At 33.5% G+C, this 14,160-nt stretch overlaps 1 protein-coding gene across 1 annotated transcript in view; it reads left to right on the forward strand.

Annotated features, from left to right (window-relative positions):
- The window catches only part of LOC121486486 (pleckstrin homology domain interacting protein), a 131,840-nt gene extending 125,920 nt beyond the window's left edge, over positions 1 to 5,920 (forward strand). Inside the window, exon 39 of the mRNA XM_041747395.1 lies at positions 421 to 5,920. Coding sequence (XP_041603329.1) covers positions 421 to 1,058 — 638 coding nt within the window. The 3' untranslated portion in view covers positions 1,059 to 5,920. The remainder of the gene's footprint in view (positions 1 to 420) is intronic.
- The last annotated feature ends 8,240 nt before the right edge of the window (positions 5,921 to 14,160 follow it).

Genomic DNA, 14,160 nt, shown 5'->3' on the forward strand with positions numbered 1-14,160 from the left:
GGTAAACAATAAAGTTCTTTGTGGTTGCTAAGCTCTGTACAAATATATAGGGTCATTTTGTGTAATGGAAAAAATGCTTTTATATTAAAATGTGTAGTAAAGGTATAGTAGTGGAGTAAGAAGCCTTGGTTAATCACAGCTCTATCATAATTTACAGTATTGACAGATTATTTGCTCTGAGTTTCATTTCCCTCATGTGAGATCATTAATGACTTCACTGAGGATCTTTTCTCCTCTGAGTTTTCAGTAGAAAATAATGCTATTCAACTATTAGCCTTCTGCTGGTTCTTTTTTCATTTTAGTAAAACAAAAATTAGGATTGCATTGTTACCTAAGTATAGCAGTGTTTTTACTGACTAGTTTGAGGGTCAAATTAAAAAAGCAATTCCATGTATTAAGTGTGCTGCTGTTCCTTTTTAGCAGATTGTAAGAACAATGCTCTTGTACCTGGAAGCATTCAAGTAAATGGCCATGGAGGGCAGCCATCTAAACTTGTGAAGAGAGGACCTGGAAGGAAGCCTAAGGTAGAAGTTAATACCAATAGTGGTGAAGTTATCCACAAGAAAAGGGGTAGAAAGCCCAAAAAGCTACAGTATGCAAAGCCAGAGAATTCAGAGCAAAATAATGTGCATTCAATCAGAGATGAAGTAGTTCCTTCTTCAACATGCAGTTTTCTTTCTGAAACTAATACCGTAAAGGAGGATTTGTTACAGAAAAAAAGTCGTGGAGGCAGAAAACCAAAAAGGAAGATGAAGACACAAAAACTAGATTCAGATCTCATAGTTCCTACAAGTGTTAAAATGCTAAGAAGAAGTAACCGAAAAAAGCCAGATGATCCTATGGATGAGGAAGAAGAGTTTGAGGAACTTAAAGGCTCTGAACCCCACATGAGAACTAGAAACCAAGGTCGAAGGACAGCTTTCTATAATGAGGATGATTCGGAAGAGGAGCAGAGGCAGCTGTTGTTCGAAGACACCTCTTTGACTTTTGGAACTTCTAGTAGAGGACGAGTCCGAAAGTTGACTGAAAAAGCAAAAGCTAACTTAATTGGTTGGTAACTTGTACCAAAATATTTTACTTTGAAATCATAAAGCAGGTACAGTTAAGGAATACGTAGAACTAAGGCTTCTGCTTCCTTGCTGCTATGGTGGATTAGGGAATGTTATGATTTGATTTGCAAAAAAACAAACAAACTTACAAGACACTTCACTTCTTTAAATGAATATATATATATATAAATATATACATATATATTTTAAATGTTTGCTATTTATTGCCCTTAGATAGGTTATGCATTTCAACATTCATTTCATTCACTGTTTGAAACAAAAGAAATTGAGGACCTATAATGAATTCCCAGTTTATTTCTGGAAAAGACAGTTCTGCTACACTCTTAAGGAGCATAATATTCCTAGTGATAGAGCATTTCATGTTAAAATGAATTATTTTTTACCAAGCCAGGTACATTTCTATTGATACAGAAGTCGTGCCCCTAGGAAGACAGATGTTATCAGAGTAGCAGTAAATTAAGAAGTGTGTTTCCTCTAAAGATAAATATAAAATTCCCACCATTTGATACCCTAAAAAGTTTAATTTTAATTATAGAATGTTCATCTACAAAGAATCTAGACAAGGCTTTTGCTGTATTCCATTTCTGCCAAACATAAGAGAAAATGTACTGATGAAAAGGAAACATATCCACATTGGAAAACATTTGACTGTCTAATTTTTCAGACCTTGATTCTTATATCAATCACTCAATCTCTGTTTATTGTGCCAAAGACTGAGAATCAGTGCAGTGGAAAGCCTGTTTTTGACTGTCAGGACAGCATACACTTTTCAATATTGGAAAGGCTATATATTATTCTAAAGAGCACGTTATTAAAAAGAGTTATGCTGAGATGTATCTTTTTTTGGTACTTAATAGTAGAAAATAATGCACTGGTGGGTCCTTTGACAGAGATGTTTTAGAGAAAATGTTTAAGTGGTTAAAGGATTCAAGGAAAATACAGGAAAAAGGTATGGGATTTGATGTTTACTTGTTGATCTGGATTAATGTCGTTTCTAAACTTTAGACATATCTAATAGGCTAAAATGACTTACAAAGAAATGTGTCTGTGTGTGTATGTGTATATATTGATAAATGGGTATAATTAAATATATATACAAACACATACTTATATACTATTACCCAGGTATAAATTCTTTTTTCAGGATTTTTTAGATAGTGGTAGAATAAAAATAATTTTAAAATGTCATACTTTATAGTTTAATTTTAAGGGGAAGATTGGTTATTTTCAATTATTAAAGGTTAAAATAGGCCAAATCACTTTTTATGCAATCATGTTTTATACAGTGGTCTCATTGCACATTGTGTTTTTTCTGCACTTTTTATGGTATCCTTATCACGCTGGTATGTCAATATACACCCTAAAGAAAAATTCCATTTAATGATTGTGCCTTGTATTCTATTATTTTTTGCATCATTAGTAAAATTAAGTTGTCTATTGTAAATGATAACTATATGACTTAGGAGAATGTATTGCTATATGTACTGCTATGGAAAAGGAAAGCAGTTATTTATTTGTTTATGGTACAGTTAGTTATTTTATACCTTAAAAACCAACATAAATACCATTTCTATTGTTTGAAAATTATTGTCCATTTTTTAAAAAGTTTAAAGAATGTAGTATTTTCTGAGGACTGGTATGGTACAAAAATGTAACCAAAATTTTCAGATACTACATTTTTAAAAAGTAAGGATGGGAAAATGTGTATCAGCATGACCCTGATATAGAAAAATAAAGTCTTTAATGGAACCTTGGCAAAATACATTACATAATCATTTCTTATTTCTGGTAGGGATAAATGTCAGTCATTTAATTGTATTGAAGAACAATGGAAAGTGATGCATTTGGGCTTTTTTTAGATCATTTGTAACTAAATTTGTACAGAAATCCTCCCGTGAAATTAAGTAAACCATTTTCCAGATCTTAACTGGATTGCTGTGATTTTGCAGTCGAGAAATAATTTCAAATTTTTCAGGTTTTTTGTATATTTATTTTTTTCTAACAAATATATTTAACTATATAATTAAAATTCAGTAGTTAAACTCTTCATAATGCAGAAATGGATGGCTTGGTTGTATAGTAAAATGAGTCTTTCAGTTACACCGTTATTGAGAATAATGTGTATGTTTGAGATTTAAGTCATTAAAGTAATGTGTTGCTTTTGAAGGCAATCTATTTGAAACATGTAATTTCCTGATGTTATCTGCATTGTGTTGGAAAAAAATAATAGGCTATATATAAATCCATTTTTGTAAAAGTTATGTGTATAGTTTTAAGGTGTGTACAGAAAAAGGAAGAGCGTACACAGTCTTAGAGTGGAGTATACCTCTAATATGATGTATGGATTAGCAAAGAAATGATTATTTACCATCTTAACTGCAACAAGTAAATGTATTGTTCTGTTCTAAAGACACTGTATATTTATGACCTTATTTGGACATCATTAGACACTGGTTTCTTAGTAAAGCAAAAATGACTTGGATCCAGATTCTTTGTAATTGAGACACTTAAAATTATGTATTAGTAATAGCAGATATATTTAGATTTTATATTTTTATAATTTAGCTTCTATACATGCAAAAGTTGAATTGAGAAATTTACGTCATTGCCATATTTTTGTTTTGTTTGACCAAATATCAAAAATATTGGAAAAGTATCCTCTTTGAGACAGTGACACCATGTATGTACTCTTCATAGGGCAAAAGGAAATGTTGACAGTTGTCATAGGTGAGCAATAAAAGCTTCAAGTTTATTGAAAGTTTCAGAAATATAACTTGTTACATACATGGAAAGTATAAATCAATTTATATATTTTTAAGTACCTAACCCTAATATTCTTTCCCTCGACCCCAGCAGTCTCCAGTCCTAGTCAAATGAAAAAATTATAAAATGTTGCAAATGAGCAGTTTAAACATTCAGTCTAATTACAATCTCACAACTGGGCAATATATATATATAGCTTCTTAAAATTTTATCCTTTGCAATCTACTAATATGTCATTAGACTGGTTTCTGCATAAATTTATGTACTAAAGGTTTGTTGGTCTTGTTTCCATTGTTTTTATTATTGGCACAGCTTCACAAATTTGAAGACTATTATTAACATTATTATGAAAGTATTTTCCTCAAATTTAATTAGAATAACTAAAGGATAATTGTGAGCTCGATCATGTCACATCTGAAATAAAAATTTGGCTGAATTTAGTTAACACTTGGAAATGAATTGCAAAAGATAGACTAGTCTACTAAAAGATCCTCATGCAGCAGCAGTGTGTTAACATCTAGAACTGCCCATTATCTGTAGTGTGGTATATTAATCAGACATTTTAGCAAATGTATTCAAATAACTTTTTTGCTTATGTGATATTCACAACTTTTACATGTTCTAAAATTTGACTTCTAATATACATTATAGTAGTATTTAATTCTAGCATTCCATTTTGTCCATACATACCTATGTATCTCTCACATGTCAACTGGAAGCAATTTTGATTATCAATTTTCTATTTAATGAAAACAAATTGTTATTCTGAATGTTTTTGTTCACCTGAAATTTATTTTTGAGTAGGTTGAAAGGACCAAGATACTTGAGTGTTTAAAGGGCTTATAAGCATTCTCCTTATATGCAGGAAACACTTGATTTTAAAAGTCATAAGAGGGGAAGTAATTTTATGTTCCATGAATTACCCCCCATACTAAGAAAGTATTTAAGAAAGTATTTTTTACATAAGAGGTTGTGATGTGGTTTAGTTATGTTTAGGTGAGAATTTATTTTCCTATTAAAATTAGAAAAATATACCTTTACTCCTTGCACTTCTCCTCAGTTCCCCAAATTTCCAAGTGATTTGAACTAAATACTACATTTACTAAGAAACTACTTATGTTCTTAATTATACTGAGCTAAGCACTACAAATGATGTTTTGTACTATGTACAGTAGCCAAGAGGTCAAATTGAGTCAGAAGACTGTAACTACCACTTTTGACGCTCCAGAGATAAATCTTGTACACACTGCAGTAAAATAATTAGAAAATATTATGCGCTATAAATATATATTATTTTTAGTTTTGATAGCTCTGTGTTGAAATACTTTTTTAATGCAGATGAAATCATCAGGAAATTAACCTTTATATGGCACAAACCAAATACATAATAGTGGGTGGCTATGAGTTTCTACATTTAAGGAGCTAAGAATAGGTTTGAAATGATATATAGTACACATGATATGATGCAGAGGGCACACACATGCTCATTACTTTTTAAGATTGTGTGTGTTGATTAATCACAATGATAAACTATTAATTGAGGCAAAAATACAAAGTTACATTTTTGGACCATATTAAAACTGCAAGAAGATGAGGTCTTCTTAAAGATCTTTTAGAAAACTTAAATCCTGTCACACGATATTTAGACGTGTAGAATGTAGCTCAATTTTTTAAAAGTAACTGACCTAGAGGGTTAAAGTTGAAACTGACACATTTTCAAATTAAAATTATACTTATTTTGTACAGAAAACAATGTTAAACACAAGCAAATCTGTTGTATGTAATAAGTAACACAGAGTTTAAAGACAAATTATTTAGCTTTATTGAGGTTTTTGTTTTTTCCTTCCAGAAACCTGGAATATCATGTTATGAACAGCAGTCTCACATCAGAATAGCAGTGCCCTTTCTTTTTGTACATATTGATTGGACCTTTCTTTACTGTTATGTGGACACTTTCTATGTTAGTTTTGATGCATAATTCTTTGAATCCTTTTATACAAACTAGAATGTATGTGTAAGAATTCCTGTCCCTGCAATGTAGTAACTACAAACTTATTTTTAAATAAATAGAAAACTTGTTTTTCTAAGCAATTTTGTAGAGCCTCCTGATTTATTATTATTATTATTATTATTATTAACAACAAAACAGTACATGATTTCATCAGGCATTGTACCAAAGAAGTTATTATGTAAATGCACTATTTAGCAGAATGTTAAAATAACTTGCCAGTTAAAGGATTGTGGGTACCCTAATTCCAAAATAACCAAATGTTGAAAATAGGTCACTTCCTTTTTTTTTTTTTTAATATAATATTTGTGAGAGAACATGTGCGCATTAGAAATGGGAGGAGCAGAGGGGGAGAATTTCAGGCAGAGCCTGGCTTAGAATTTGATCTCTTGACTCTGAGATCACAACCTGAGCTGAAACCAAGGGTCTGTTGCTTAATCGACTGAACCACTCAGGTGCCTCAAGTTTCTTCCTTTTAATATACACATTTAATAAAACAATTTTACTAGTTTATGATGTGCAAGTTACTGTACTGGGTGATAAATATGATATTCAGGTATTTCTAAGATAATTCAAAGTTTTTCAAAATGAAGTAAAATTTCTGCAAAAAAAATGGAATGATGAAAAATGTCTCTTGTTAAGCAGTTATGCAAAATAAGATTGTGAAGGTATTGCTGTTTTCCTAGAAATTTGTTCAGATGGGGCATACATTTTCAACTTCCTAAAAATCCTAATTTTAGTATAAGGAATACATAGGCTATAATAAATGATAATTCAAATTAAGTAGTTAAAGGGGTGACTTGTGATTTTGTACTATCAATGACCATTTCTCCCTAAGAAATTTTGTTTAGGGCAGCCTGGGTGGCTCAGTGGTTTAGCGCCACCTTCAGCCCAGGGCATGATCCTGGAGACCTGGGATCGAGTCCCATATCAGGCTCCCTGCATGGAGCCTGCTTCTCCCTCTACCTCTCTCTCTTTCTGTTTCTCATGAATAAATAAAATCTTTTTTAAAAAATTTTTCTTTGTTTAAATGACTGTATAAGTATAAAATTCTAAGTTGAGGAAAACAGTAAACATTCCCAGGGTACCTTTTTTTTTTTCTCTAAGCTGATACTAATACCAAGTATATATTTACTTAGGGAGCCAGTCAAGAAAAATTCATTTTCAGTAACCAGTATTTACTGGTTTCTCTTTTGGAATAACAACTTTATTTTCTAGGCTGTTTTCCTGTTGTTTAAGGACAGTAAGATTAAAAACCAAAGCACAGGACTTCTATCTCTTGCATTATACATACCTTGTGTTTATAATCTTTTTGCACTTAACATGTTTTACTCTATGTTGATTGCTCTTGGGTTTGGGAAAAAAAAAAAAAACAGATTCAATGAAATACTTTTCTGCCTAATTAGCTAGACATGGTGGCAGCAGTGTAATGGAATGAGCTAGGCTGAGTTGAGTCATCTCTTTTAGCTTCACTTTCTTCATCTGTAAAGTTTAAAAAGCAATTAGATAATCCGCAACATCCAGTTCATTTCAAATAGTCACAGGATTATTTCTCATTTGTATATTGTCCCCTGTAGTTGTGGTTCAGTTTTGGCTTCTCTGTTTAGTCCATAAATAAAATAATGCTATTGTATAACTTTTAGGTAAGCTGTATATTGTCATGACCTAATTGTGTAAGTGAAAGACCTTCTGCACCCTTAGAAAAGGAAGTTTTGAGTTGCAGTATTTGTTTACTGCTAATAAAAGGTAAAAGTTTGGTGATTTTTCCCAGGGCCCTCTGGGAAGTCTCAAAGGTAGTTTCTGTGTAAAACACACCTTGAAATTTTTTTTTTTTTTAGGACTCAATTTGGGGAAAGCAAAAGTTTCAGAGGAGATTCAATCACTTCATTAAGACAGGATCATAAGTGCCTGAGAATGTAGTTCGTTTCCCACTTCATAGAAATGAAATAAAATATTTAAGAAGAAACAGAGAAGGCAGAGCAATTTCAAGGAAACACATCTTTCCCCAGTGGGAAACTTCTTTCATTTTGGTCTTTGTTTTAATAATCAAGGACAGTATAAAGTTAAAATAAAGCCAACCAAATTATTCTGATGAGATATGGAAAATCTATCTGAGCAAATTATACAGAAGTTGAGGAATTTAGTCTTCTTTTGAGGCCTTTAAGAACAATTATTTTAATGGAGAAAGCCAAATTCTAGTTTGGTACTGACCTACTCCTGAACAGTCAAGTTTTCTCACGCTCTTCCCTCCCCTTTCCTTGCTTCTGAATAACTGCATCAAAGCTGGGGGATTTTTGTCAAATTTTTTAGTACATTTTGTAAATTTCCTTTTAGACTCTTCTAGATACTCAAGTTTTTCATATTTTAGAACAAATAGACACCTCAGGACAAAACTCTTTGTCCTAGAAAAACAAACTCACTCTGTTATCTTGATACTTAATTGTATTTTTCTGGCAGTGTTTGTCTCAACTACATACGTTAAATGCAGATTTTAAGCAATATAATTATTTCACTGAGAAAATCAAAGGAAAGGAATTGAAAGCTGTCGTGTGGAAGCATCTGCAGAATAGCAAAGCTCATGAAAATACATAACTTTGAAACCTTAAAGTTGCAAAAATAGTTAAATACATAACCCAAAGATAGCCATCCATAGTATTATAAATAAAAGAAGCAAATGTAAATAAAATTACTCTAAGTGAGCAGTATTTCAGTATTGAATCTTATATAACAAGTAGGTACCCAATGATTACCCACTAACATTAGTCCAAAGTTTGAAGTTACCTGAGGATCTTGGAAATTCTATTCTAGCTGACATCCTATGAAACATAATTACTATTACGAAAACATTTATCAGAATCACAATTTGTTTGAAGACACTTTATATTTTTATTCTAAATACTATGTAAGTAATGTTAGCTTATCTAGTTAGACCAACATGAGAAATTTAAGGGCTTCAGATTAACTTGTCTTTTAAACAAACCCAATCTTCATTTTAAAAATAAAATGTATCCTCTGAAACTAATATTACATTATGTTAATTAATTGAATTTAAATTTTTAAAAAGGAAAAAATATTCTTGGATTATACTCCATACTTATATAGAAAAGACAGCCATTATTTAAGTTAAGTAACTTTAATAAGCAAAATTACTAAATCAGCTTAATTTGCCCAAAGATTTTTAATTAAATAAACTAGGACTCTTTTTTTTTTTTTTTTTTTTTTTTTAGATTTTAGTTATTCATGAGAGACACACAGAGGCAGAGACATAGGCAGAGGGAGAAGGAGATTCCCCATGGGAAGCTTGATGCAGGACTGGATCCCAGGACCCCGGGATCACGCCCTGAGCCAAAGGCAGACGCTCAACTACTGAGCCACCTAGGTGCCCTGCACTGTTTTTATACAGCAAGCTTATTTGTTAATTGTAGTTTGGTATCCAGTGAAATTAGGTTGCTCTATTTTATATAATATGGCTCCTCTGATTACTATGAGAGTTTAATTAGTATTCTTTGGTTTCCTAATACTGACAGAAAAATACATTCCAGACAATCTTTAAAGTGGTCTAAGTGAGGAAGGCTGACTAAAGTTAAAAAGGAAATAGGTCACCAGGGGGATTAGTGAAATGTAGTACCTGTGAAAAAACAAAGCTGGAACCTCAGAGTCTTTAGGATAGAGCTCTGTCTGGAAGCAAAGGGGCTATATATATTTGTTATTTCTCTGGGTAAATATGGCCTTTATAGTTTTAATAGGGTTATCTTTATTTCATGGAAATGGAAACAGCACAAAGCTTGATGAAATTATCTGTTTCATAAATTTGGGGGTAGTGTTTTAGCGGAGTTCACGAAGTCCTTTTCAATGACTTTTAAGATTTTGGTTAAAGGTCCCACTCAGATTAAGTACACTTAAATGTTAACTTGTGGATTTTGTCCAGTAGAGTTAAAAGTTGTTTCTGTTCATTGGAAAAAATAACTACAAAGTTATTGTATTGGTCAGTAAAACATTAACCAGTTTTGAATCAAATTCAGTGATTTACCTTCCTGTGAATGAGCTATACTTCCTTCCTTGAAAGCATCAATTTTTTGAAAACTGGGCATTTAAAATATTGTAATATAGTGATTGGAAACCACATTCTCCCTGCCCAGGTTTTTTCAAAACAATCTTTGTAAGAGATACTAAAGACAATCTTTCTTATAAAAACAAGTAGCTCACAAACATTTTAATTTTTTTAGTAAACCTTTTTTTTTAAAAGATTTTATTTATTTATTCATGAGAGACACAGAGAGAAAGGCAGAGACATAGGCAGAGAGAGAAGCAGGCTCCATGCAGGGAGCCTCATGTGGGATTCAATCCCTGGACTCCAGGATCCTGCCCTGAGCTGAAGGCAGATGCCCAACCGCTGAGCCACCCAGGAGTCCCAGCTCACAAACATTTTAATGTAAGAGTCCCAGTTCAGGGGCATCCGGGTGACTCAGTTGATTATGTGTCTGCCTTCTGCTCAGGTCGTGATCCAGGGTCCTGGGATTGAGCCCCACATCAGGCTTCCTACTTAGTGAGGAGCCTGCTTTTCCCTCTCCCTCAGCCTGCCACTCTCTCTGCTTCCCTGCTTGTGTTCTCGCACTCTCTCTGGGTCAAATGAATATATAAAACCTTAAAAAAAAAAAAAAAAAAGGCTGGGATGCCTGAGTGGCTCAGCGGTTGAGCATCTGCCTTTGGCTCAGGGCATGATCCTGAGGTCCTGGGATTGAGTCCCACATCAGGCTTCCCGTGGGGAATCTCCTTCTCCCTCTGCCTATGTCTCTGCCTCTCTCTCTCTCTCTCTCTCTCTCTGTCTCTCATGAATGAATAGATAAAATCTTTAAAAATAAAAATAAAAACAGTGCAAAACTTGCAGCAAACGAAGTTCTCTCCCTTTGCAGGCATTGCTGAATGAACAAATTCTAGCTTTTTTCTAACCATTCTGACCATGTCTTTTCTGGCTTCTTTTCACTTAAATATAGATTTTTCTACCTTAGTTGTCTTTGCAATCTACATGTACTCAAGTGCCAATACATTAATTAAACTAATCGTTAATACACTAATCAAACACTATGTGCCAAGCACTGTTCTACATTCTTTACATATAGTAGCTCTTTCATTTACTTTTTTCAAGATTTTAAGTAATCTCTACACCCAATGTGGGGCTTGAATTTACAACTCCAAGATCAAGAGTTGCATGCCCTTCCAACCAAGCCAGCCAGTCACCCCCATATAGTAATTCTTTTAGACTGCAAAATAGTTTTATGAGTTAAGTACAATTATTATTCCCATGTTACCTTAGGGAAACTAAAACACACAGAGATTAAATAACTTGCTCTTTATTCACAAATGAGTTGACTGGACAAATGAGTGATTTCTATATAGAACATTGGCACTTCTTTCTAAGATTGGTCTTATTACAAAAGGCCATTATATAAACCACCAAAAGGGCTTGCTTCTACTACCCATGATCATTTTCTGATAACTTGGGTTTAAAAAAAACCACCAATCTGTCACGGATCATATTACTTTTTATTGAATCTCAACAGTGTATTTCTAGACATACTAGACCAAGTCCTCTAAGAAGTACACACCAAGATGGGATTAAACATGGAAGAATTTGAATAAAGGAAATGCCTGTGAAAGAAAATTGAGAGGGAGCTAGGAAAAGCTGAGATCTATCAGATGCAATGTTAAGTGTGACCCAAATGAAGCAGAGAGGGAAGGAAGGTTGGATGAAAGTATCTTTGACTGCTATGAAGTCTAAGGAAGACTCACTCACTCAGCAGGATGACTGGGAAGTCCTTGAACCACAGGTGACCACCAGAGGGTTCCCTCATTTCCCAGATAGGTATACACCTGCTTTAGTATCCCTGCGGGCCTGATATTGGCTGGAAGCAACCTCAGGAAAAGGAATCTGTGGCACAAATGCAGCAATGGTGCTTAGAGGCCTGGTCTATTAGCTCTCTATAGGTGGATTTCTTCAAGGCACATTCTCATGGCCACCACAATATGCTCAAGCACCTGATGAGCTTTTGATTTTATTTTAGTCATAAGATCAGTGTAATATTTTTGTTTAATTATTGCCATCACTTCTAACCTCTTGATGTATTACATTGTTAGGAATGCAGACTCACAACAGTCCTTGAAATAATAATCTCCACTAATCTTGCTGTTCATAATTTATGATATGCAGCCTAGTATCCAATGATCCATATGATATGGCCAGAAGTTCATATGTGAAGCATGATAATAATTCTGTCTATATAATACCTAAGATATAAAAACCATAACTTGTTACCATAATTAGCATCAATAAACTCTATTCAGCTTGTTAAGCCAAATGTCATAATTACCTAATAAGGGAGTTGTTCCATCATTTTATATAGGCAACAGATGATTCACTGGAAATCTTGAGAGCAATTCTATATATGCTGTATTTCACAGAAAGCTTTGAAATAGTTTAAGAGTGTTGCCCTGAATTAATTTTTTACGTGACATAGTTAACCAGGAGCCTTGCAGAAATAGAAATTTAGGCAAGACAGCCTAATACACCCTAGACATAATACAAAAATGTCAGATTATAACTGTGTAAACAGACTTTTGCAGCCTGACCAATTTTTTTTTTTTGTTGTTCATACAGTTCGGATGCCTGTCTACCAATAGCCCAGGTGTACAAAAGCTACACATTTTATTTTAGAAACACGAAAGCATTGCACAAATATTTTTAATGTGCTGGATATTGTGATACCAAAACTCAGATAATGGCTCATCTTCAAAATTAAGACTCATTTCAGTCAAGACATTAAAAAAAGTTACCTTCTGGGTTAACTTTTATAATTCTTATCAGCTGAGGCACAAGTTTTTCTTGTGTTTTGAGAAAATTTTTCAATGTTCTCTTACAAGTTACCACCCAAGAATTAGCTAATAAATATATTAACTTGTTGATCCCTAGTTAAAGTAAGTTTCTTTTAATTTAGAGGAATTGGGGACACCTGACTGGCTTAGTTGGTTAAGCATCAGACTCTTGGTTTTGGCTCAGGTCTGATCCTAGGGATAGGAGAAGGGCTCTGTGCTTGGGGTGGACAGGGGGCGGGGGCGGGGGCTTGCTTCTCTTCTCCTCTCTGCCCCTCCCCACCTCTCAGAGAAATAAATAAATCTTAATTTACATGAATGGTTAAAATATTTGATCTATATTACAAATGAGATTTTCTTTTGGAACACTGCATATGACTCAAGTATTTTGGCAAGTATAACATTGCAATGATTACAAATATTGATTCTACATTCTGTCATCTTATGTTTAGTAAGGAGCAGCTAGAAAGTGTCAAAAGATGTAAGAGTGTATCATCTGCTCATTCCTATTGCTTCTCCCCATTTTACTTACTATTTTACCTAATATCAGTATTTTCCAAGAAATCTAATACCCATTTTTAACTCCTTTGACAGAAGTAGTTGAAATATTGCTAAAGAAATAAAGGAGGAGCTTCCTTTTAAATATGTGTTTGTTTGTTTTCATCACTTTTTTGGCTTAAATGCTTTTATTTTTTTCCAGACTTACTACTGTGTAATTGACAAATAAAAATTGTAATATTTAAGGTATATAATGTGATGGTTTGATATTACATTGTGAAATGATTACCACAGTCAAGTTAATTCATACATCCATCACCTCATATAATTACTTATTTTTTCTTTTTGGTCTAGTGTGAATACTTAAGATCTACTCTTTTAGGAAACTTCATGTATAAGATACAGTATTATTAACTGTAATCACCATGCTGCATAAATTAGATCCCCAGAACTTACTGATAACAAAGCTTAAACTTTTTGGCCAGCCTCTTCCAGGTCCACCTTCCCTTCTGAGCCCCTGGATACCACTCTCTACTGTCTGGTTCTAGGAGTTCCACCTTTTTAGATTCCATATATAAATGAGATCATCTCTTCAGTAATATTTGTGCCATTAATCAAGCTTTTATGGTCCATTTTATTATAACAAATGTATAATGTGCTTATACAACATGTGTACCCATGCACTTATAGATTATATTATACTCAAATATTTGTGAAACAAGTTGTAAATATTACTCAAATATTTGTGAAACAAGTTGTAAATATAGTTAAGTGTAAACATGGATATCACAAATCCCTTTAGCAAATAAGGAGCCAGGGATCCCTGGGTGGCTCAGTGGTTGGGGGTCTGCCTTTGGCTCAGGGAGTGATCCTGGAGTCCTGGGATGGAGCCCCACATCGGGCTCCCTGCATGGAGCCTGCTTCTCCCTCTGCCTGTGTCTCTACGTCTCTCTA

This window comes from Vulpes lagopus, chromosome 1 (genome assembly GCF_018345385.1).
Source record: "Vulpes lagopus strain Blue_001 chromosome 1, ASM1834538v1, whole genome shotgun sequence".
NCBI lineage: Eukaryota > Metazoa > Chordata > Mammalia > Carnivora > Canidae > Vulpes > Vulpes lagopus.